Consider the following 25,866-nt stretch of genomic DNA (forward strand, 5'->3'; position numbering starts at 1 on the left):
GCTTTCATCCTGTTAAGCAAAGGTTGCCCACTGCTCCTTTAGGACATGGTAATCATGTTCCTTACCTAATGCTGTTCCTATTTGTCCATCATTTAAACTGCTCCTACAACTGTTTCTGAGCCTGGAGTAAACCCTGGGGACACAGACACATCAGCAAAACAAGATGTTGAACCTCAGCCCCTGCCAAAACTTTGTAGGAAAGTCCAACCACTGCATCATTCTCACAGTTCCCCATATGGGGAGACTTAGCAGGTAGTAGAGACTATTTACTGTACATATTCACACAAAAAACCTGTCTTCTGATTACTTACCTTTCCCATCTCTGAAAGTTGGTGTCATGTCAAGTGTTTTCTAGCTGCGATTGCTCCTCTTTTAGCAACTAAAAATGCCTATTCCCAGTCTTGATATCTGTTACACCTGTTTACTTCTTGTAGTAATCTCCTTTTTACAAAACTACTCAGAAATGGGAACCAGCTTAACAATCTCTTTTCATGTGATTCCAGCTCCTAAAACTTTGCAGTAAGAGAACTCCAGGTGTTACAGGGACTGTTAATATGAGACAACTATAAATAGGTCTAATAATTACTATGTTTTATATCAGCAGTATTGTTTATTCTGGTCATACTAAAGATACTAATCCACATTAACACAAGGAATTTCTTTGTTAACAATCCAGAGCAGCAGAAAAGACCCCTCTCCAAATTTGATAGGAATACTATAAAATTATTTGTACTAGGAATTGTCTATAAGACAATCCACATTTCTAAAAAATATCTGACAAAAATGATATTTCTTGCTATCCCTACTATGTACATTAACTGGTTGTGAGCATCTAACAAGTAGATAATTTATCCCCCCACTGGTTTTCTATTCAGGGTTATTGTATTTCTCTTCAAGAAGGCTTTAGAAAAACTTCAATGAAGTCTTCATATCCTTCTTTATTTTTCCTGCTGCAGAAGTATTAAAGTATATTGATAATTTTATGAAGTAATGATTTGTCTTATTTCTTACTTTGGCCTCAGGATTCACCTTCCACCGATTCAGTGCATTTACTGATACATTTTCTAATCCTCCTGTGGCAAAAATCTTGTCTTTGCAAATGACAGCTGCTGAGAGATTATACCTTTTTTTTATCTCTGCTACTTTTCCCACTGTTTTTTCCCAAAAAGGACAAGCTAAGAAGTTTGCTAAGGTTTATGCTGACTTGTAAAGGTAATCTGTAAAAAACAATGATACAGCTAAATAAAAAAACATGATAAAACATGATAAAAAACAATTGATACAGCTTCAGTTAATACAATGAGTACTTTAATGCACTATAAAATAGAGACAGCACTTGGAACATGATGGGCTACTAACCTTCCATTTCAAGGATTTATCCCTACCTGACTGATGCCAGGGATATTTTTCAGAGTGAAACTGATTTAAAAAAATTTTTATTTGCTAGAATGTTGGCATATAGCATGGATGTTGGCTTAACAATATTTAACAGTCAACAGAGTGAGCCAGGCTCTCCAGCAAAGGATTGATATTCAGGAATTGCTGCTCTGCCTCAAACACAATCCAAGAAGAGTCTGTGCCTCTCCTCTAGACATAGAAGAAGGACAGAGCAAATAAATCAGATAATTTAGAAAAGCTAGGTACTTAAACGTTAGGAGGATTGACTGTCTTTATTGTATTTCAATCTGAAATAAACAACCTTGATCCTGAAAAAGTAATTTTTTTTTCCCAAAAGTTACAGTCACTGCAGTAACTGGAAGCACACTGCTGTCTGCTGGAGCTGCAGTCACTGCACCCTGCTCATACCTTACTCATGACTTTCTTTTTTACTGTAGAAGAAATTGTTTACAAAAAGAAGTCTCCCGGAACTGTTTTAGTGGTTTAAGGAGGAGAATCTGAGTCTTCCGCTTTAAAAAAAGCAAAGCTGAGGGTTTGTTGCTAGGGGGAGTGCTCTGCTTGGCTCTTGCCTGCACACCAGCAGCTGCTGAATAAGAAAACACAGGTAGGAAACGAACATTTTCCAACATTTTCCTTCAGATCTGTTTCAGTATCACTGCATCCTGAGTGTTTTCATGAAAGAGCCAATTCAATGATTCCAAAATCCTCTAAATTGTATTTCAGTTGCTTTTTGATGTAGTTATTTTTTCGTAAGAGGAGCGAGAGAAGCTTCACTGTGTTTCTGTTGCCAGTTTTAAGTGCTTTGGAAACAGTCTCCACGCAAAGAGAGAGCTTTATAGTTCTTGCATCCAGTTGTTTATTACATTTTAAAGTGCCTGCTATAGTACTTAACTTCAAGAAATGCTAGAAAATTGTTAAAAAAAGAGACCTTCTGCTATGTTGCCAATGCTCTCTATTTACATGTGCCTTTAGGAAAGACTTTAAATTTGATACATAAAGCTTGACATGAAAAAGGTTTATGTGCCAAGCAATAAAAATGCTGCCACTTCTTGGAGTGCCATTACTTTTTTCTGCTGTGAAGAGGGTCATTACATGAACCTTGCCTGCAGCAGGGAAACGTGGACATTTTCAGCTCCATCACCCTTAACCTTGGTGTGAGATACTGAGGGTCCTGGTGCTGAGGCAAATGCCCAGGTGGTTTGGGAGATTAGTGTCACATTAGTGTAAGAAAACCACTTGTTTAGGGCAAATTCAGCTAGGTAAGACTTAAAAATCCTCAAAATCCTTGGGGCTAATAGCTGGAAAGGGCTGAGCCTTGGGCAGGACATAACCATGTTGCTCCTTGGCTTCTTCCAATTTTTGAGTAGGTGTTTCCTAAGGATAAAGAGGAATATAAAGGTTACTCTTCATATTTTAGCATTTTGTGAGGCAAGTGTGCACTAGCCTGTAAATATCCAGGACAAAATATGTCTTGAGGAAACAAAAGGTGACCTGTGCAGGCCTCAGCTGGTCCTCTTCCTAGAGAATATTTATCCAGGTGCAGGAAAAGGTTGATTATTTTACTCTTCTGCATTGTTTCATGGGGATTTTGAAATCCAGAATAAATTATGCATGGGTGCAGCTACATTGGCACAAGCTTTGTGCAGGAAACAAGTGTACCTGAGGTCACTTTACCACTAAAGTGAAGCAGGACAGGAACCTGGAACCTGCAGTAATAGTAACAATGGACTGAGCCGTAAATGAAAATGCCACAAATGAAAAATATTCCTAAATGCTTGTAGTCAAAGAAAGCAACTTTCTAGCTTAAGCAAAGCTGAAGTGATTTGGTGGGTTCCATATTTGGTAGAACTGAAACCCCAACCAAGCCCAGTGCTGGAAGTGAAGGAAAAAAAGGATTGCACATCTCTGTGCAATCTCTCTGACTTCATGGACTGTAAGTGGATTGTTTTATTAAAAAAAAAAACAAAGTTACAAGAGTGCTCACACAGTGTGAACAGGCTCGCATTATTCACTATTATATGGAATTGTTAAATGAATTGATGCGTGTGTTTTTGAACCATTCCATTCTGAAAAAAACCCCACTTTTTTAAGTACTAAGGCTTTATGTGAGTGTTCAGGGTTACATGGAATGCAACTCATGAATGTTATGCACATATTATATTTCTCATGAATAACTCCTATGTTATTTGTGACAGTGAGGTCTCTGCCACCCACCAGATGAATCGTGGAGAAGAATCCCAGATGATAACCACAGAGGTTCGTATCCAGTTGGTTCAAAAATGGTGCATGAGCATTTTCCACTGAGGGTAATAGGAAACTTTTATAGATGTGCCTACAAAAAAGTGTTATCAGTAAATCAGGAGTGTTGTGAAAGCTGTTGTTAACCCTGGATCAGCCACTACCATCCTACTTCATGTAGGTTTACTTAATATTTCTATTCAAATACACTGCAACCATGGATACCATATGATGTGGACCAGATGCCTTTAATGTGTATTTTTTTCATTCTATTTCATATTGATCCAACAATCAGTTGATTCATCTTCACAGCACTGGTTAAATGTACTCTTCAGTAAGCAGCAAAAATAAGAAATTACCCCGTTTTCCTCATCAGTAGAGATGCTTTGGAAGTGACCACATTTAAACTGTGATCAGTGCCCTCAAAAAAATGTCAGAAGGGGGAAAAATAAAAAAGCAAACAAAACAAAACTTTTGTGATACACAAACTGCAAAGATGCAGCAGGATGCTTTAGAGCTGCCTGTGGACTTTAATCTTGCTAAGAAAACAGCTGTGTGTGCTAGATTCAGTTTCTATTAAGCCAGCAGCCTGCCAACAGCCTCGGTGGAACAAACTTCTCAGGAGAAAACTGTTAAAAAAACGGGTATTTTGATCAACCAGAGATGACTTCTGTGGGTGCGGGGACAGGGCCAGCCTCCACCCCACAGCGCGGCTCCCTTTCTTTCTCTCTTTGCCAAAGGAGGAGCTCCTGGATGAGGATGCTGCCCAGGTGGAAAGGCTGAGGAGGACGCTAAGAGCTCGGAGACAGAGCAGAAAGAAGGCGGTGAGCGCCGTGCCCATCTCCCCCCTCACGGTGCCCATCTCCCCCCTCACGGCCCCTCATGGCCGCGCTGCCGTAGGCCGCATGCGCAGGGGTGTGTGTGTGGGGGGGGCAGCGCGCAGGCGCTCCCCTCACCTCAGGGTCGGGGTCTCACCGGCGGCGGTTTCCATTCCCCTTCCCCCTCCTCCTCTTGCTCCTTCTCCTCATTTCCACTCACTCATACGCCATCCTTTTCCCTTTCTGCCCCTCGGCAGCTCCCGGAGGCTCTAAGTCCCACCAAGCCGCGGGCTGAGGAGACAAACGGCGGCAGCATGGCGGCAGCCCCGCCCGGCGCTGCCCCCCCGGCCCTGCGCGGTGAGTGCCTAAGGGCGGGAAGGGAGGGAAGGAAAGGGCGGACCTGCCGAAGGGGTCTGGACCCCTCAGTGGTGGCGGTGGGAGGGGAAAGGGGCAATGTGGCTTGTGTTAAGGGCTTCCACTCTGGGCGCGCCTGCAGCTGATGAGGCAGAAGTGCCGCGGGATGCATGGGGAAGGGGAGGAGCGTTGGGCTGGTCGCCCTGGGAGAGCTTCCCTCTGCTCCGCTTCTTGTTCCTGGGATTGGCGATGTCTGCCGTGTCCCAGGTCGTTTCGGAGCGTTGTGCATGCAGCCTCCGAAAGCTGTGCCCCTCCTGGGGTTTAAAGGGGAGGAGATAGTTGAATATTGGTACATAAAGCATACATAAAACAACGTTTTCCAGAGGTGTTAGTGTTGACATGGCGGCATCCGCACGTGTGTGAGGTTCCTGTGTTGCATTTGGTGGGTTATTCGTGTTTATGGTGGTGTATGGAATTACTGATTAGTTATTAGGGAATTAATAACGTGTGTGAAGTGCTCATGAAGTTGGAGAGAATCATGGAGTCAGCCTTGTTGGAAAGAACCTCTGAGATCACCAAGTCCAACTCTTGATCCCCGTGGTTCCCAGCCCATGGCACTCAGTGCCCCATTCAGTCTCTTCTTAAAAACCTCCAGGGATGGAGAATCCACCCCCTCTCTGGGCAGCCCCTTCCAGTGCCTGATCACTCTCTCTGGAAAGAATTTCTTCCTAATATCCAACCCAACCTTCCCCTGGCAGCGCTTAAGCCCATGGCCTCTTGTCTGACTGATGGAGAAGAGCCCAACCCCGCCCCTGGCTCCAACCTCCTTTCAGGGAGTTGTAGAGAGTGATGAGGTCTCCCCTGAGCCTCCTCTTCTCCAGGCTGAACACCCCCAGCTCCCTCAGCCCTTCCTCACAGGACTTGTGCTGTCCCTCACAGCCCTTCCTTCACAGCCTCCTTGCTCTTCTCTGGACCTGCTCCAGCACCCCAATATCATTCCTGAACCAGGGGTCCCAGAACTGGACACAGGACTCAACATACTCAAGAGCCCAGGAGGTGGATGGTAGTGGGAAGGTGTTGGAAGAGAATGTGTAGTGTGAAGCCAGGAAAGAATGGAGGTTGTTTGGTACTGGAAAACTGATCCTTGGTTTCTTCATTAGGTTCTGCAATATTCCAGTTAAAGGATACCCTGAATGTTGAGAACTGTACTGCATGGTTTTATGGGTTTACCTAGATAGCATGTATAAAAGAGCTAATAAAGAACAGAGTATTACATCCTTAAACCCAGATCCAGTCAAATATAGACACCCTTCACACAGTATTTCATCAGTATCAGTTTTAGAAGTAAAATATATGCATTGACCTTAAACTCATTTTAGCAAAATATGATATATTACAGACATCTACAATTTAGGGCTGTTTCTAGCTCTTTCAAGTTCTGCGTGCTTTTCTTTTGAATGGTTTTTTTTTTTGGTTTTTTTTTTGGCTCTCACTGTGCCAGCTTCAGCTAGGAAATGACAGATGGATTCCAAACAGTTTTCAGAATCAATTGGATGGGGAAATAAAAAGACACCTTCTAGGGATGATTGTTTTCTTTTACAGAAGCTCATTTTCCAAGAATAAACAGAACAGCACAGCAGTACTCTGAGAATAATACTAGCCATTAGTTCCTTTATGTGATAAATGTATTTAATATATATTATTTAAAATATTTAATATAACGGGGCTAAGTGTTTAGCTATATAACTGATTCTTGTTGCTGCTGAAATCCCTGTTCTTCTGCATATTTTTTATGATCAACTGAGAAGGACTACATGTGCTATTCTGAACAGACTATGGTTGGTTAACTTAATTACAGTATAGTTTATCCATCTGATTTTTTTTTTTTTAATTATATCTAAATTTAGAGAAAGACTGTACCTTGAGCTATCCAAATCTTTTTTTTTTTTCCTTCTAAAATCTAGTCTGACAGATTGGTCAATCGTGACACATTTCTGTCTTCTATATGTTAAGCTGTTGAATATACTGACACTGATGTGCTATTGTGCTGCCCTGTCATAATCCCATGACCACCACCCCACCATTTTGCAGGTGCCACTGAAAAAACTCTACATAGACCATTTCCTCTGCTCTCTACTCTCTTGGTTTGGCTTTATCAATTTGTCATGTCCCTCAAATACTTGGTGTATTTTATGCTAGCATAGTTTGATCATTTTCTCATTCTGGCAAGCTCACTGTGGCAAAGTTATTTTAAATCATACCCATCAACTATTTCCTCACTTAATATCAATCATATTCTTTTTTCTCCTGGTTAGTCTCTCAAGCAGTCAGTCTCTGCTATTTTTAATGTAATTAATTGGCAGAAATTTACTAATTTATTGTGATCTAATTATGTGTGTGCTTAGATGCCTAAATACCTTTTTTTTAATAGAAATTTGCTGGATGTCAGCCTGCTAGTCAGGCTGATAAATAACAGGTGCAAAAGAAGAATTGTTATACCTGAAAACTCCCATGTCCCACAGTTAATCTCTTGTGAAGCTTATTCCACTTGCCCCGTGTCACAAAGTTTTTTTCTTTATTGAAACCATAAATTACTTGGCTGCAGATCTTGGAACAAAAGTACATGTACAGAGAAACAAAGTAACAAAAAATGATTTTATGCCTTTTTTTTTTTTTCAAGGAACCACGTAATCCTGCAGTAATTGATGCACTGAATTAGTTTCACTGCAACTATTAAAATATTTTTTATGTATGGTAAGGATAATTCTTAAAGTTGTAAAATATGTTGATGTTATTTCTCCATTCCAAAAATTCTTCAATGTCAGTCACTGATGAACAAATATCTTTCTGACAGTTCTTGCCTGCATGATTTATAAACACATAGACATTATTCCATCATTCAAACCACTAATGAATGCTTTAAAGGCATTAGATTGAGGCAGACCCTGAAAATATCTCCTCAGTATGGGATTTGAATTTATTAGCTGTTACTTATCATTTCAAATATGATTTTCCAGTAATTTGCTTGTGCCCCACTCACCCCATCAGTTCATCAAAGTATTTCCTACTGGGAGATTCTTTCTTTAAGGCAGGTTCAAAAGTTGAGATGGATGCATTGAACAGGAGCCAGCAGTGTGCCCAGGTGGCCAAGAAGGCCAATGGCATCCTGGCCTGGATCAGGAACAGTGTGGCCAGCAGGTCCAGGGAAGGGATTCTGCCCCTGTGCTCAGCCCTGGTGAGGCCACAGCTTGAGTCCTGTGTCCAGTTCTGGGCCCCTCAGCTCAGGAAGGATATCGAGGTCCTGGAGCAGGTCCAAAGGAGGGCAACCAGGCTGCTGAAGGGACTCGAGCACAGATCCTATGAGGAGAGGCTGAGGGAGCTGGGGGTGTTCAGCCTGGAGAAGAGGTGGCTCAGGGGAGACCTCATCACTCTCTACAACTCCCTGAAAGGAGGTTGGAGCCAGGGGGCGGTTGGGCTCTTTTGCCAGACGACTTTCAACAAGACAAGAGGGCACGGTCTTAAGTTGTGCCAGGGGAAGTTTAGGTTTAGATATTAGAAAGAATTCCTTTACGGAGAGAGTGATCAAGCATTGGAATGGGCCGCCCAGGGAAGTAGTGGATTCTCCATCCCTGGAGATACTTCAAAAGAGACTGGATGTGGCACTCAGTGCCATGGTCTAGCAACCGCAATGGTGGTTCAAGGGTTGGACTTGATGATCTCTGAGGTCCCTTTCAACCCAGCCAATTCTATGATTCTATGATTCATTTTCCCATTTTTCACAAGAATGGGTGGGATATGCACTAAAAAACATTAAACTGGCTTGATAGATATTAATTTTAGCTAATTTAGGCTCTCTGCTGCTTGTTATTTTGCGGGGGTTTTTTACAAATAGGTTGAGTCTTTTTTGTGGAGTTGACTAGGGCTGACTTGTGCATGGTTCTGCAGCTTCCTCTTTCCCATTTCTTAAAAACAGGCACTTGCCCAGGTTTTGGAACTTGCCAGTTGTCTACCCCTTCTCAGAATCACTGACAATTCTGATATTGCTGTAGCCAGTGTGTTGATACTCTGCAATTAAGCTTTTTTATGGGCTCAGTCTGAATATTTATCTAGATTTGTTTTTTCATCAATTCTTACCCTGTATTACTTGTATGCAAAATGCAGACAGGCTTTTTTGTGTGTCCCCTCTTAGTGTCTTTCCTTAGTACTTGCTTGTTTCTGTCTCTAGGATGCCTGTGGCTAAGGAAGTGGTTAAGGGATGCTTGTTGCTTTCTCATCATTGTCTCAAGGCAGTGATACTTTGTTTCTTGTTCTTTCTTCTGAAAGTTTCCAAATAAAATGAATGCATCTGTTTATGAATCTAGGTAGTAGATTGTGTAATTTGAAAATACTAGGATTCTCCCAAATCTTTTGATATTTCTAAGCAGAATCAGTATTAGTGGGGTTAATCTTAATTTGTTTTTCTTTTCTAAATGACAGTGGACTAAGGTCATCCAAGACATTAGCTTGCACTTTAACTTTGGTATAGTAGGTAGCCTTTAAATGTTTAAGTTGTATATTCAACATACAGTATTTTCTGCTGCTAGTAAAGGTCTTGTAATAATATTGAATCAGCCATAGTGTGATATATGTTGTGTGACATTACCACTCCTAAGCCCTTACCCTTTACTGTTTTATCTCCTTTTCATGAATTTAATGCCTCATATAAGCCTGAAATCACCCTTTACTTAGACCTTGGCAAACAGTGTTCTTTCGTAAGGGCAAGGAACAAATCAGTGTTTGGCTCAAAGAACTGCCAAGTAATATAATTCTATAAGTGAAGATAACTAAAAAAAAGCTTATTTACCTAAAATGCCTTGTGTTTACAGATTAAAAGTTAAGGAGAAGGGGAAAAAAGGCCATGTACCACAAAACCCACATGTGAAAAGAGCTACAGTTTTCTCCTGCCATTCACCTTACAGTCCTTCCAATAAAAGGGCCAGTGTGTTCTCCAAGGAATGGTGGAGCTCCTTCCAAAAATAAAAGCTAGTTGCAAAAGTTTAGATGACAAGATCTGAGGATTCCATGAATAAGAAAGGATGTAAAGCATTTCTCTTTAAGAGTTGATATTGTGTATTTTAGTTAAAGCTTCAGTAAGCTCCTGAGAATTTCCAGGTGAACTTCAGGGCTCTGGTGAGACTGAAGTGGCCTGTGCAGATGAGGGGACAAGTATGTAGGTAGAATCAGTTTTATTAATGAAGAAGTGAATTAGATTTTTCAAAACAAGAAATACTTCTGTGATGAATTTCTAAACTATTAGTTATATAGAACTATGTTTTCAGCTAAAAAGATTTCTGGAGACTTCTGTAACTGTGTCTCTTTTACAGTGGTAGTGCAATCAAAGAGAGGAAGATGAGTACCTTCTCAAAGTATCATGCAGAAAAAACAATAATTGTGTTTAGTACATAAAACTGCTGGAAGTGTGCATGTAAAAATGTTTAAAGTCTTTTTTTATTTGTGTATATTAGAAGATGGGGTATATCCACTTCTTTGCATTTCTGATCCTAAGAGCATAGCTTCTCTGTAAACAACTGGAAAAACTCACTCTTAATCTGGGTATTGGGGAATACAGTAGAGTCCAGGGTGACCCTAATACTTCCTGAATCTACCTGAGGAAATAATAATCTAAGAGGATCTGGTCTGTGGAAGATAAGGGGGAAGAATGCCATCAGTCCATCAAGGGAAAAGGTGACCCTGATAAATATAGTTATCAAAGACACATTCCCATTTTAATTATGGAAGAAAAGCCTGAGCTTTTGGGGAACATCAGTTCAAAGGCTTCAACTGACAGTAATTCTCCTTTTCTGTAGCCACAAATTTATCCAAGTCAGTGTCCAAACCTGGTATTGCCCATCTATCACAACACCTGGGCACATACTGCTGATTTGAAACTCAGATTTGTATGTTTCACAGGACCAGCAGAGAATACTTGATCCTAAAAGATGTAGAATTTTGATGAGTTCTTGGGGTTGGAGGGTGGGCTGTAGAATTTGTTTGTTTTAAGTTGGTCTTAGAAGTATATATCTATCTGTCTGGGTTTAGCACTACTGCTGACAACCCTTTGACACAGACATTTCAGTCAATTTCCAGTGTATCATCTTATGCAGTCCATATTTCACCAGTTTCTCTGTAAGGGTGTTTCAGGAAATGGTGAAAACACTATCCACTGCTTTCCCTTCATCCAGTTACCCAATTACCTCATCACAGAAAGTTGTCTCAATGGTCAAGTAGAAGTTTTTCCCCTCCATAAATCCATGTTGATGACTCTCAATTTTAGCTTCTAAATACATCTGACTGGTTTCTAGGATTGTTTGCTCCATCACCTTCTTGGGCATCAAGATGAGGCTGACCAGCCTGCAGTTTGCCAGACTGCCCTTGAAGGCAGGGCTGATGTTTGCTCACTTCCAGTCCTCAGGAACCTCTCTTGATCATCACCACAGTCTTTTTAATTAATCTTTTAATCTGAGTGGCCTTGAGCTCACATGGAGCAGCTTCCTTGTCTATGTGTTTTTTACTCTTCCAGTCACACCTGTATCAGGGTTTAGAGCACATCACAATTCAGAGGTGTATTTAGGCAGCTCTGGCTAAACAGTTTATAATAAGCCAGGTACTTAACATATTTTAAATAGAAAAAAGTGTATATACACTTTACTTAAGGTGGTTCATAGTGCATAATGAAAGGGAGATCTTATGCAGCTAAAAAGCATTTAAGTGGTAGTCTAAAATTTCAAAAAATGTTTCATTCACATTTTTTCATGCAAGTTCTTTCTGTCAGAACATGGAGCTCTGGTATCTATAGTTTTGTTTCGCATAAATTTAACTTTATTTCATAATATAATTTAAATATTGCCATGTTTTCTGTGTTTCAGACTTGCCACCTGCTCCTTCTACATCAAGGACAACAGGCTTGGCAGAATCTTCTGTAAGGGAGCGAGTGAGAGAGAAACTAAAAGCAGTAAGGGTGAGAATCCTTCAGAAGATCTATTTGGTTGACTTTAGTCTTACAAGTACCACCTACTTCATTTTGCTTGCTTAGTGCTATGTGAATCTGATTTGGGATATCTGCTTTTTTATTTCTAATGCTGAAAAAAGAATTGCTTCATCAGTACAGTTATTTTCCAGTGTACATCTGTTTGGGGTTTTTTTGGTAATAATATAAAAGTTACCATGCTTTATAATTCAAATTATACAGTCATTACAAGATCCTCCTGGCTTTTTGTCAAAAATTCCTTGCACTATTCTGAAATCAATGCATTTCCTTGTAAGCTTACTGTGCTGTTTCATAAGGGGCATTAACATCTAGGTCTGTGAAATCACTTAAGCTGCTTATATAGTCAAGATTCTGTGCATAACAGAAACGTGCATAAGTTGTTGCATTCCTGGGCATTATTGTAGCTTTTGTTCTGCTATATTTCTGTTACAGCTAAGCTACTTTTTTTTGTTTCTTTAGTCAAAAACAGACACTAATTTATTGCAAAGACCAAGGCGTTTAAAAAGCCTCAGAGAAAGGAAAACAGAAGTCAAACTGGATAAACTGGTAAGAAGATGCATTAAGTCTTGTTATTCTGTTAATTAAAAAGTAAAATAAATCATAGCCTACATGTAGTCTTGAAAATCAATTTAATGTAGTTTAGTGAGATCAAAATTATATTGTTGTAGGAATTAGTAACCAGGAAAGAGCCTTCCTGATTATTGCTTTTGATATACATATTTAACAATAATTACTTGCTTTCACTATGGTATAGCCATATATGACAAACTTCTGTCATTTACAGACTGTTTCTTAAGCTGCTTTGAAGTATTTAAAAGTTACTGTAGCAGAACCACTGTACCATAGCTTTATATAAATTTGCACAGTGTAATTTTCAAAGCCTGGGTATTAACTTTAAGTCGTTGTACTGTAATGGATTACCTTCCTACTACTTTAATATAAAGTTTTGGGGTTTTTTAGTATAAGCATGTTCTTTGTTAGAAAATTAATTTTGTATTAAAACCCAGCCTGCACAGAGCTTGCACCCAGATACTTCCAGAATTCACAAAGAGATTGGTTGCCTGTAGCAAATGAGCCTCAAAGAACATGTATGCCCAGGAAATAACAGCAGGTTGCTCTAACAGTTTCTGTGGAATTCCAAACAGTATGAATTAGCCTGACTAAATTGGTTTTCTAAGGGAGAATTACCTATTCATTTTGGTTGTGAGGAGGCTTTTGGCAGTGTTTTAATATCAGTGAAAGTAATTGTTATAGTTTTCCATTATGCAGTATTATTTTTAAATGTTTGTTTTAGGAAAATGTGGAAGTTATGCCCTTAATAAGGTTGTTTATTAATTTTCTATAAAGTATACCTGAAATCTTCCATGTGTTGATTCAGTTTCCTCTGCTTATTTACACATGTAGGAATTATTGTTTTGTTGTTAAAGAAGTGGCAATCAGACTGCCAGGCTCTTAGATTTTCTTCTTGCTGTAATTATTTTGAAGTTTAGATGGAAGAGATGCAAACTTGAGAAATGCCTGAGTTCAGACCCCAAGGAGGAAAACCAGATGGGGATGTCTGATGTGTGTATTTTCTCAGGGCCTGAAGAAAGTCACTTAGAAGCACTTAAGTGAATTTGCTGAAGTAACCTCAGGAGCTGTGTTGGGACAGATGAGGATTCAGAAAGCTGGAAATGGATAATAACCACACTACCCTCCTCCCTTGAAACAGTAGAGGGGTATCAACCAGGGAGTTTTAGAGCTTCTTTGATAGAACAAATCAAGCCTGTTTAATCACAGAAGCAATGGACTCAGTTTTTTTGAGTATTACCAAATAGTTTTTTCCTGATAGCAGCAGAGGCTGTATGAGAAGCTGGCCTCAGCTCCTTGGTTCCCATCCCTGACCAGCAGTGTCTGTCAGCACCACCCTTGCTGCTGCTGCTGGCCTTGTGCTTTCTGTCAGTGCTTGAAAATAGGGAGATTTCTCTTTTCTCCCCCTTGTGGAGATGAGGATGTGGGATGGTTGTGTTGGGGAGTGGAGAAACAATGGTCTCATCAGCAGTGAAGTAAATTAACATGTATGCAATCAACCATTTCCTGATCCTCTACAGGAGAAAGAAATTAAGTGATAAATAGATAAACCCTCTTAAAATAAACACAAAATCAGTATAATTGTTACCACAGTGACTGTGTTTCTTTTTTGTTAACTTTTTGTTATAGAAATCAAGTATCTAACATTCAGCTATTCATCTTTTCTTTTATGGATCAGTAAATGTATGTTCTAAATTATATACATATTTTTATGCTGTGTGAGAATGATAAATTCAGGGCTATGCAAGAGAATGAACCTCACTTACCATCCAAAATAAGGTTTTGTGATGATGTCAAAAACCTGAAGCAAAAGTCAGCAGTAAATATCAATTCATTCATGTCAGTAATTAGTTTCATTTAAACTTTATGTGGTTAAACAAATCTGTTTGAAGAAGCAGAAATGATGTGGTCTTAAGCAGTTAAGAGAGTTTTATTTTGTTTAAAATTTACAAACAATATATGCCAGCTATTGAAGTATAGAAAGGGAACCTTTCCCCCCCCCAATAAAACACCCCCCCCAAAAAAAAACCAACCAGGTAAGGCCTTCTAGAGACAATTGCTGGATCTTAGTGTTTTCTTCTGCTTAAATAATTTCCACTGAATGCCACCAACTGGCAAAAAGTTTATGGATTAATAGAATGATAAGTGCCACAAAATGGTACAATTAATTCTTTTACTAGAGGATTCATCCTGAAGACACCTGAGGCATTCAGAAGCAAAATGATATTAGAGATTTCTCTTCACCTGGGTATTTGCATTATGGCCAGAATTTAAACTTTACCATTTTCTCATTCAGAGATTTTTTTATATTTAAAGCAATAAACTTGTTAAAAGTGATCCAGGTAATTTTTTTAAAAGACATTTTGCAATAAATATTTAATTAAATAATAGTATATCAATGGAGAAAGCTTCATGTATCATTTAAAAATTTCAATCAGCTTCATTGGTTGGGTGAGTTCTCTTTGAGATAAAATAATTACTATCCTGTAACAAGTGTCTGTATGTGCTGTTGCTCCTGTTATTAATAGAAAGACATCTTTACTCACCCTAAATCTCTAAAATGTCATGTTAAAGTATCTTTGCCTTCTTTTCTTAGGTCCAGAATGATTTTCCTTCTGCTGAAGAAGCATACAATTTTTTCACCTTCAATTTTGATCCTGAACCAGAGAATATAAAGACTGAAGCCAGGAAAAGAAACGAAGAAGAGGAGGCAGAAGAAGGATGTGTAGAAACCCTTGAGGATGAACAAGTGGAGGATAAAACAGTATGAACTATAGAATAAATGTTTATGTTTTTATTTAGACTTCTTTAGACTTCTAATGCAAAATGGCAACTTTTTTTCCTAAAATAATCTGAAAGTATGCTTTCTAAAGATACCAGTTTCATGAAATAGATGAGCTAACATGTTTGCATTTGAAACTATAGGATGAAGATGAACGCCTGGTTAAAGATAATGATTTATTCATTATAGGACAGACAGATGAGGATATTATAGTAATGAAACCTGCTGAATGTGAAAGCTACTCTGAGCAGCTGAAAAAGGAAAAAGACTTTCTCTTCATTCCCAGCATGCTAAGAGGTGTGAAGATTGTGTTTACCTGTTTTGTTCCTGCCTTTTGCATAGCATAACACCCTTTATCTGCTGAAAACTCTTGTACCAGACTGTCTCTGGCAGCAGAGTGACACTTAATTGTGATTCTCTGCTCATCCAGTCTGAAAAAATCTGACAAATGGATTAACTAGGAACATGCACACCTCAGCAGGTCACCAGCTGGTGCTAGCAAGTGAACTCAGGGCACATCAGTTGCTCTGGGGTAATTAGCTTGATTCTGTCTAAATGCAAGGTGGTTGGCTCCTCTACACACAGGTAGCTACTAAGAGTGCTTTATGTACTGTACATTAGAACTTACACTATTTCCTCACTGTGTCACATCTGCACTTTTTTCCATGTAGTAAGTTTGTCAAGGCTCATGTAAGGAATGTAAGGATTTTTGTGGTTCAAGGAGCCTTTTTCCCAAAATCTAATTTTCTAGTTGAAATAGTAAACAGTGGTCATATCTTTGCCTTCTTCCCATAGAACTGCAAAGTCTTAAAAAATTGCTGTGTAGTATTACTTGCTATTTAATATTTGAAATAGAAGAAACAAATGAGTCTCTGGGTAGTCTGTAGCAGAATGGCATCTGCACACCTTTCAGTGTGATGTCAGAATAATTGACACTGGTTGCCTCAGTTTTTTCATGTCTTATAACTTATTTCTGACTGCTTCCAGTGTGGTCCACTGTGTTCTGGTTTAAGGGATAACTTCTGTTGTAACCCTCACTACAGTCTCTCCCTATTTTGAGATTGCTGCTTTAAAAATACTGAGCCCATACACACCAGTGAAATAATCCTACAGGCAGGCTTGAAGGAATTCTACCTGCTGTTATTGGGCTGACTTTTTATGCATGTTCTGTATTTTCACAAGAGCAGCTTAAGCAAGCTAGTAACTTTAGTTCAGATTAATTTTAGTTTCCCTTTATATTGGAAAGGCTTAGAAATTCTTGTCTAGTCACTTGCTGCTGCTAAAGGGGTTTTACACTGTTGGTCAAGCAACCATTAAAACTGAACTCCACTAAGGTATTGTAAATATTTGTTTATTGGGGGAGTGTTTAAATATCTGTTTAGAAGACTTGTGCCACTTTTATGATAGATTTTTGTCAATCTGTCCTGATTAAGAAAAGGACCTTTTTTGGTTATATGTCTTCTGTCTTTTTCCTAGTTAGGAAAAATATCTCTAAGAGCATGCTTAATATGCAGTGCTATTCACTTTAGGAGTGGCATGGCCTCTTGGAGAACTAATAAACTAGAAATGCAGTTACAAGATATTTTACATGCTTTTCTATTTAATTTCTCATTAGTGCCTGCTTCTGAGAAGATACCTGAAAACATGCAGCCCAGGTACCTTGAGGATGAGGGTATTTACACAGGAGAAAGGCCATTTGTATCACAGTCTAACCAAAATATTTTAGAAAACAGAATACTCAGACAGGAGCGAGTAAGTCTTAGTTGTCCTTTTAAAAACCCTTGATTAATCACTATTTTGTTATAGTTCAGTAAATAGATGGTCATGGTAATGATGGGTGTTTCATCTTTAAAATGTTTAGCAGGATCAGCCATCAGGAAATGTGGATTTTTGTGGGAGTGTGTTCTAGCATATCCCAGGAGTCAGCACTAGACTGGGTGTTAGAGAAATATTTTGTTTTCCTGGCTCTGCCAGCAGCTTGCTGAGAAACAAATCATTTCACTTGTCTGTGCCAGAGTTTAGTTGTCCCTACAGTAAATCAGGGATAAATTTATAAATCAGGGATTTATAAATAAATCAGGTTTTTTATAAAGTGGTGTGAGAGCTAGTGGTGTTCATAAAGACTTGTGCAAGAGCTGGGCACTGTTGTTATTATTTACTGTAAGATAATAACAAAAGTAGTAATATGTGATGGATGCTTTCTGTGTCCTCTGAAGATAAAACTATTAATAGACTTGGACAAATTCACTGCTTGGACTGTAAGAGTAACTAAATACTAGTCTAGACTGGTCTAGGCACCAATAATTACTAGTCCTCTTTTCTTCCAGAATTTCTTTTCATAAGAATTATAATTTTGCAAGTTATTTCTATATAAAATAAGAAACATTGTAAAATGATGTTTTTATTTGAAGGGGAAGGAGTGGTTTGGTGATGATGGCAAAATCTTGGCATTGCCCAATCCAATTAAGCAGTCTCCTACCAGGCCTCCAATATTCTCACTGGAAGAAGGCATTGCACCAGAACTTGAGACTGTGTATACAAAGGTAGGCACATTGCATACACGTGGTTCCTGTCACCCACTGTCCCACTTCATCTGCACCAGAAAGCCTGCTCAGCTGGAGGGTTTTGTGCTAAGAACCCTGAGTACTGACTGCTTTTTGGGGTTCTGCAGTGGGTCTTTATATGTGCTTTACTTTTTTCAAATATATTCAAGTATATATTATCTTTCTGTAATTCATATTGTCATGTATATATTATGTCTCCCAAAATAACACATACAAAAGGATGAAAATTAAAGCTGGTAGAACTGGTTAAAACAATAAAGTGACAGTCCATGGCAAACTGCTTCAAGACTGAGTCACTAAGGTCTCTGAGGGGATATTCTCATGCCAAAGTTGGATGCTTCCTCTGTTACTGTGTCTGTAAAGCTGCTTGTGGTAGAAGCTGGTAGGCAGACTTGGTGATCAGGGCAGAGGTGCTCTCTGCAGCTTGGGAGAGAAATAATTGAAAAGTATGTGCATTATGTTTGTCTTACAGTGATGAAATTCCTCTGAAATAAGTGGTTTGCTCATGTAGAAAGCAAATAATTTTAAGTAATGCTGCATCAGTTCATGTCTTTTGTTTCTTTCCCTCAACCACAAGATACCTACCCTGTCAAACAGCAGTTGCAGTGTGTGCAGTCAGTACAAATCAAATTAAGTTTCAATTAAAACCATTCAGCAAGCTTTAACTGTTGTGCTTGTTAGCACTCTATTACCCCCTTGGAAAAAATGTGACTTTTTAGACTTTGCAGTGGATTGTTCCTTTGGGACACACAAGTGTTTCTGGCTGCTGCTGTTGATAGAGATTTGAATGTTGCTAGTTACAAATAAACAATTCTCAGGATCCATCCAGTATCACAGATCTGTGCAGGATGTTTCTGCATATGGGAAGAAGTTGCTGCTTAGATCCTAGTAAAAATAGGCCAAGAGAGCTTATGTTTTAAGAGCACTGTATTTATAGGGGTAGTGACATGTAAATACCCATATCACTGTTGGAAGTAAGACATTAGGGTCCTTATGAGCAGAAAAACAGTCAAAGAGTAAGGAATTAAAAAATTTTCTTTTAATTCCAGGTTATGTCATTTAACATCTTGATGAGAAACTCAGTGAGGAAGTGCAAGGTGGATTTAAGTGTTTTGTGCCCATGTATACCAGCCCTGTAAAAGAGCTACAGAACAGCTGAAGTTCCCTCTCAATCCCCCTTTTACCAGTTCTTGTGTAGTGTTCATTGCAGCTCCTTCATAGCTTAAAACTTCATCTTTTATGGTACCAGGATATTTCGGATTAATCTCTCCTGAAGAGCTGTAGGAGGGGAGCAGCAGCAGCAGACAGGAAGCACTACAACTCTTCCAGTTTCAGTACCCTGAGGATACAAGCCATGGTGGCCCTTCATTTGCAGTGTGTTGAAGCAGACTCCCTTAAGTTGTGTTGCTGAAAGGTTTCTTTAGGTTTGTTGCTATAAATTTCCCTGGTTCTAGAATGGGGAAGCAAGGAACTTATTCTCTCCTCTGCACAATCTAAGTGGTCTACAAGAAAAGCTGCTCTCTGAAAGCTGGACTCTTTCTTTCTGAGCTCAGCTCTAAGATGAAATAAAGTGACAATAAACCAACAGGTAAAAAGAGATCTATCAGAGACTTTTCTCCATTTCTTTGTCATTGTCTTCACTGCTTAGCAAAATCTGCAGTGCAGGCAGATGACTTCTTATTTCAGCCTCATATGGGCTATCAAAATTCTGTTGTGTAAAATACCTGTGGTGGCTTTATGCCACCCACTTGTCAGTAAAATAAAGATTTTATTGCAGAAGCCTTTGTGTTTAAGATTAAGTGGCTAAATGCAGGCAGTGCTAAACAGGTTATTTTCAATCACAAACTCTCTATTCTAGATAGTTTTGTCAGGGCTTTTAAATCCATTTCTTTCTTTTTTATTTTCTTTGCAGGCAATAAAAACGACAGTGGCCAACCAGTATCTTGTTGGACCTGGAGAGTCTCAGGGGCCATTTCAATTGGATATGGATATTTCTGGGCTCATATTCACCCATCATCCCTGTTTTAGCCGTGAGCATGTGCTAGCAGCTAAGCTGGCTCAGTTGTATGATCAGTATTTAGCAAGAAAACAGAAGAATCTTACTGAACTTCTCACAGGCAAGGTATTTCTGTTGTTTCATCATAGCTTACTGAGATGATGATGTGACAGTTTAAAGTATTAGCTAATTACTAAAGTAATTAGTATTTCTTCAGAGTAATTCTAGTTATATGTAACAAATAGGGGTTTGTCAGTATATAAAAAACAAAGTATTTCACCTAGGTTGCTATGTGTTGAGTGCTGAACTACACTTTTTTAGCATAATGGACTTTTTTCATCTATTTAAAATTAGCTCTGCACAGGTTCTGAGGTAAAGGGAATATAATTGTGAGGATACAATAACATTTACATAGCACTCCTTAGAGTACCCAAAATACTTCCCAGTGGATGACAGATAAGACTTTACAGAATTCTGTACAGCAGATGTGACAGACAGCAGAAGGTAATGTCTGAGAATGGAGGGAAATAAATGAAAGTTAGTTTGTTGTCCATTAACAGTAAAAGGATGCAGTGTAATTTCACCAGATCCTCAAAAATCAATGACCCATGTCCAGGTCTATATCTGTGACAGATGCTGTGTTTTAGGTGCATACTTAAAACTTTGTCACATTCTTGTGACATAGCAAAACTCTTGGCTGAACATAGACTTCCTTTTTCTGGCTCAGTTTCTGACTTGCTGGATGACCTTGGCTGGGCTCCTTACCCTCTGCATCCCATCCCTCTTCCTCCAGCTGTACACTGGAAGTCGTGGGAGTGGTTTAACAGGTGTAAATTTGTACATGAACATTTGGCATTAATCTGTTCCCATCAGAGTGCACAGGAATATTTTTAAAGCACTTTAAAAGGCTGTTAAAATCTGAAAGGATAACAACTGTTTAGAAACGTGGAGTAAATATTGTGATACAGCATAACTCTGTGTAGTAGGGCTGCTCTGTTAAAAATTAGTTTGATTATAAAGTAGATATAAATTCAGATTTTCATAGATTAAAGCTGGTGAGGATTCTCTATGCTAAAAGGGTATTATAAGGGAAAAAATAGTCATATGCAAGGTCATTTTTATATCAATGTAATGAGGGTCAGTAGGTGCTAAACAGGTACTTCTGACTTTTTGTAGAAACCATTAGGTTTTAGTTAAAATATTTCATACAGTGTCTCAAAAGAATTCTTTGGTATACTTTAGTCTGTCTTTAGTTTTCCATGAAACACTGAAATAAGACATTTGGGTTTCCCATCCCTGTATTCCATGCAACTATGTGTAGAGAGGATTTACTGAGTGTTGCCCACAATACTTTGCCAGTATCACAGGCAACTACATAACATATTTTTCATGAACAGATTTTAACAATTAGGTATTTTAATCACCTGACAGGCTCCTGACAGGCAGCTGTAAAACCTGTCTTCTCTAGCACTCATTATTTCATGGCCAGATTGTTGCAGACAGATTGCTTTTAAGCCTGAAGAAATATTCTTCTCTTTTCACCTCCCTCCCCATTGTGCCCCAGTGGACTTTTCTTTATCCATTTCTGATGCTCTTTGTAGCTTAAAATATATCACCTTGCAGTCCTCATTTTGGCAAGCTAAAGAAAATACATTTTCTATCTCATTTAGTAAACCATTCAGTCTGCCCCAGATGATACCAGTAGCTTTCCAGGGGTGCAGTTATTTTTTTTTTAATACCATTGAGTTTCATTTTGTGTTTTCAGCTCTATGCTTCCTGCATACGTTTTCTCTCCATTTTGATAGACTTGTGTACAAATATTTGCTCCCTGGTTTGTGATTTCTTTGCTTCTACTTTGGATGTGGTTGCTTTTCTCTCCTGCAGTGCTGTAAACCATTCTGGTTTCACATTCAATAATATCCTTCAGGAGATCTACAGGAACATAAATACCTAAAATTTTTGTTCCTATCCTACTGGTATTCCTTACTTTTTGCTCTTCTCCTAGCCTGTTCTTTACATTCTCTTCTCAGCCATCTATATTTTTGCATTATTCTGAACTAGGTGCCCATTTTCCACATTATTTTATTGTTTGGTGCCTGCCTTGCCTCTTGGCTTGACAGTGTGGCTTCTAAAATGCATTTCAGCTGTACCATTGTTCCCAGTTCTGTCTTGTCCTTAGAACCTTCTCTCTTCTTCCAGTGGCCACATGCAATATGTTATGTTTAAACGGTCTGCAAAGTATTCAGCTTCTGTGAGGCACTTATCAAATCCACAATCCACTCATTGATTTTATAGGGTTACCTTAGTGGCTCCTTTCTAATCCCAAAAAAACATTTTATAGAAGTTGGGTTTTTTTGGTGACTCACTTCCCTTCCACTCACTTCTCAGCTCTCAGAATGATCCCTAGGTCATTTTTCCCCCTTGCTTAGCTCTGTCACAGTGACCAAAATCAGTAAATCTCCCTCAGATATCCAGAGATCCTAATTAGAATTTCATCTTGCAGACTTAGCACCTTACAGAAATGGCAAACCCCTGTAAATACAGACTCAAAACAGTCCAGATTGTTCTGTTATTTAGTAAGTAGCACTGTCATGTCAAGGTGCATTAATTACTGTTAATTGTGGATTGGTTTTTTTTAGCTGCATGCTTTGAGGAGTGCTGTACAATGCAGCACAGAGGGTGGTGGTGCTGGTGCTCCCAGTCCTGTGGCACAACAGAGGATACCTGAATACAAAATTGAGATCAGGTAGGTATGAATTCATTAAATCATTGCTTTTTAAAACTGTGTTCCTTTTGTCCTTGCCTTGCTGGTACAGCATGTGAGTCATGTTACTTAAATTCTGCTGTAAATTGCCCTAGAAGAATTGTGAGGGCTTAAGACTGCTTCAGATGAAAAAATAACATGAAGAAAATGCAGCTTAGGCTGAAATCTTCATTCAAAAGTGGTTTAATTTGTTTGCCTTTTAGTATTTAGTAACTATTTGCTGGTGTGTTTTGCACAATTAAAATGGAGCTGCATAAAGCTCTCATAATACAAGTGACAATTTTCTGAATAGACAAAAGCCCTCTTTTTTTTCATTTTCCTCATTACACAACTGTTCTTGAGTCACTTCCCATTCTTAGGTATTTTGGCTATGTTTTTGCCAGTGGGTTAATCTAAGTAAAATGGTAGAATTCTGTTTTACAAGATTACAGTTATTGTTCTTGGACAGTAACTAGGTAGTAAAAATATATATTAGAGGTCTGGGGTTGGTAGTGAGAGTATTATTTTTGACAGATGGACAGTGTTGAGCTGTAAGTGTAAGCAGTATGGTTAAAAATTAAGTTATTTTGGAGATTTATGCCAGACAGCCTTTAACTGGTAGATACTTAATAAAAATCTGTATGTTTTTCACAACCTGAAAGTAAGCAATAAATTTATTAATTCATACAAGGAGAAGTTTAGGCTGATGTAATGAGTCACATGATAATACAATAATTTTTAAATTTTTATTTTATTTTAATAATCTCCTTTCAGCCTTGAAGTCCACATCTGCTTACACTTACACATCCACTTGTTACTCTTAAATTTGGGAATTGCTTCTGCAGATTTTTCATCCTTCAAGTACCTTGTTTTATACATTGGGCTCTGTCCAGGACATGTAGAAGTGTAAAGTGTATTATTTTATACTGAAGGACAAAGTCTACTTTACATTGAAAAAAAAAATTAGCTTTTCTTAACATTTTCTTAACAAATCTGGTAGGGACCTAGGAACAGGTGGTGAGCAGTTACCTTCCAGTACCTTGGAGACAGGAGCTGTCACCCTGGAAAGCACAAGAAGTGAAATTAAATGGTTCACTGTGGGAAGGAGCTACTTGGATTTTGGCACCAGTGCTGAGCCTTTTTTGATAGTTAATTTTAATTAATAGAAGGCAGAATGTTTCTTCTGGATATCTTGAAGTGTTTTTCTAGGTCTTGAGTGCTTTAGTTTAGTGTCATACTTAAGAATCAAGAGAAACTGAGCTGAAATCAGGATGATCAGTGTTGCATGAGTAATGTGAGATGATCTGAGTTGGGATTATCCTAGGGCTTTTCATATCTTTAATTCTTTTTGGCCACAGCTCTGTTGTTGGAAGCTATTACACATATGATGCTCAGATGGGCCTAGGAATTTTTACTGTTATGGTGTTTAATACTAACTTGGTAAAAACATCTGACCTGCCTATTCTCTTCTTAGCATTGCACTTCCCTGATGGCTCATGCAGCACACTTATGAGAAATTACAGATGTGAAGAGAGTGTAGCATGGAAAATGACATACTTGTTTCCTCCACCCCTCAGTAATGTAACTGATGTGTCCTCCTTGCTGTCTGAAGACCAGAGCTGTAGTTTCCTCATCTGTTTGAGGAAGAAATATCATCTGAATGCAGAAAACTCGGGCAAATAAAAATCATGGGGTTTTTTATTAGACATTATTTATTAGACAATTGGTTATTTATTAGTTGTGGAACCAGTCTATGCTTGTGCTGTATAGACATTTACATCAGAAGTGTGTGTTGGTCATTACAGGTGCTGTGAATAGCCCTTTTACAAAGAGATTCAAGGGTAAAAATGTGAAATACCAACTCTGAGGCAAAAAAAAAGCCCTGTTAATTCTGTGTTAAGACACTTCTAGAGCTGTCAAAGGGCTTACATTACTTCATCCCTGCAAGTGCTTTTTATTGGAGCTAGAAGCATGTTAGGTTTAAAACATAATTTGTAATGTATGATTGTGATGAGCATTACTTCATAGCAGTGTAGTTTCCTGGGCTGTTGTTTACATGAATTGGCTTTACAGTGTTTATAATGATGTACAGCTGTAACAAACAGTTCAGGAAACTGAGATCTCTTGAGAATGAACTGTAATTGGAGTCAGATTGCCCAAAATACAAGAGAGTACAGAAGGAAATCAAATCCTGCCATCTTCAACTCTGGGGTTTGTGCTCCTTGGATTTAAACCACTGCAGCCATCATTTGAAATCGAAACCCACAGCCTTGGCTTTCAGTATAGCAAGTTTTCATTGTATTACTCACTGAGTTACAGAATTCTGATTGATCTTGTGTTTCTGGATATATATTTCTAGGCAAACCAGAAGACTTCGTGATGCTGAACAAGAAAAAGACAGAATGTTGCTTAAGACCATTATAAAAGTTTGGAAACAAATTAAATCCCTCCGTGACTTTCAGAAGTTTACTAACACACCCCTGAAGCTTTATTTGAGGAAGTATGTTTTGATAACACTTTTTGTACTTCAGTTCCAGCAGTAGTTTTTTTTAATGTTAGGCAATTTGGGGATTCATTCTGATATGAAGTGTGCAAAAGATTTTGAGTAGTGTCTGGCACTGGTTGAGCCTGACATTGCTCTTTTTAAATTTGGAGAGGAAAGAAGATTAAAAGAACAAGTAACAGATGGGAATTTCTAAAGACTAATGAGTAAAGACAAAGTAATTGTCTTCATTCTGGATGGTATCTGCTTTCAACTTTTAGGGTATGCAAGTATTTTTAAATGTAACGTGCTTTTGAAACAATGAAATTAATTCATGTAGAAGTACACTTCTGTTATATATTATAGAGTTAATTGTAGCTCCTATGTTAATTTATGCAACATGTTGATAACTCCTGTTTTGAAGGGAAGAGGTTGATCAGAAATCAGATGAAAAAGCATATGAAGCAGAAATTCAGGCTGAGATAAGTGAATTACTAGAAGAATGTATGGAAGAATATGAGAAGAAAATGGAAGAGTATGAGACTGAGCTACAAGAGTGGAAATCCTGGAAAAAGACTCAGGTTTGTTTAAATAAATCAGTTTCCCCCCCTTTAGTGGAACATTGTCTTCCTGCTATTGCTTTTCAGCACTTCAACAATTTTTTCATTAAAAGTAATGAGAAGTCAGCTAATAGCCAGAATCTTCAAGAAACAGGTGTATTTTGTAAGTTGGTACTGTAAGTTTGTTGGGAAGGTAAATAAATGTTTTGTTTGAAGCACTTTGTGTTTTCGAAACACATGAATGGAATGGCATTGGCCAATCCTGAGGTAATACTATAGGAGAGAAATCCTACTTTTATGTGTGGTGATTTTGAAATCATTCAGTCATTTCCCA

General features: G+C 38.5%; 1 protein-coding gene across 1 annotated transcript in view; it reads left to right on the plus strand.

Moving 5' to 3' along the window:
* The first annotated feature begins 3,601 nt into the window (after positions 1-3,601).
* CC2D2A (coiled-coil and C2 domain containing 2A) overlaps positions 3,602-25,866 on the plus strand; it is a 51,730-nt gene continuing 29,465 nt past the window's right edge. The window contains exons 1-13 of the mRNA XM_030449698.1: positions 3,602-3,654; positions 4,377-4,460; positions 4,712-4,811; positions 11,714-11,805; positions 12,295-12,381; positions 15,002-15,169; positions 15,331-15,484; positions 16,803-16,939; positions 17,599-17,730; positions 19,664-19,873; positions 22,387-22,493; positions 24,850-24,990; positions 25,397-25,553. Of these exons, the coding sequence (XP_030305558.1) occupies positions 3,616-3,654; positions 4,377-4,460; positions 4,712-4,811; positions 11,714-11,805; positions 12,295-12,381; positions 15,002-15,169; positions 15,331-15,484; positions 16,803-16,939; positions 17,599-17,730; positions 19,664-19,873; positions 22,387-22,493; positions 24,850-24,990; positions 25,397-25,553 (1,608 nt within the window). The 5' untranslated portion in view covers positions 3,602-3,615. The remainder of the gene's footprint in view (positions 3,655-4,376; positions 4,461-4,711; positions 4,812-11,713; positions 11,806-12,294; positions 12,382-15,001; positions 15,170-15,330; positions 15,485-16,802; positions 16,940-17,598; positions 17,731-19,663; positions 19,874-22,386; positions 22,494-24,849; positions 24,991-25,396; positions 25,554-25,866) is intronic.

The sequence above is a fragment of the Calypte anna genome, chromosome 4A, assembly GCF_003957555.1.
Source record: "Calypte anna isolate BGI_N300 chromosome 4A, bCalAnn1_v1.p, whole genome shotgun sequence".
NCBI lineage: Eukaryota > Metazoa > Chordata > Aves > Apodiformes > Trochilidae > Calypte > Calypte anna.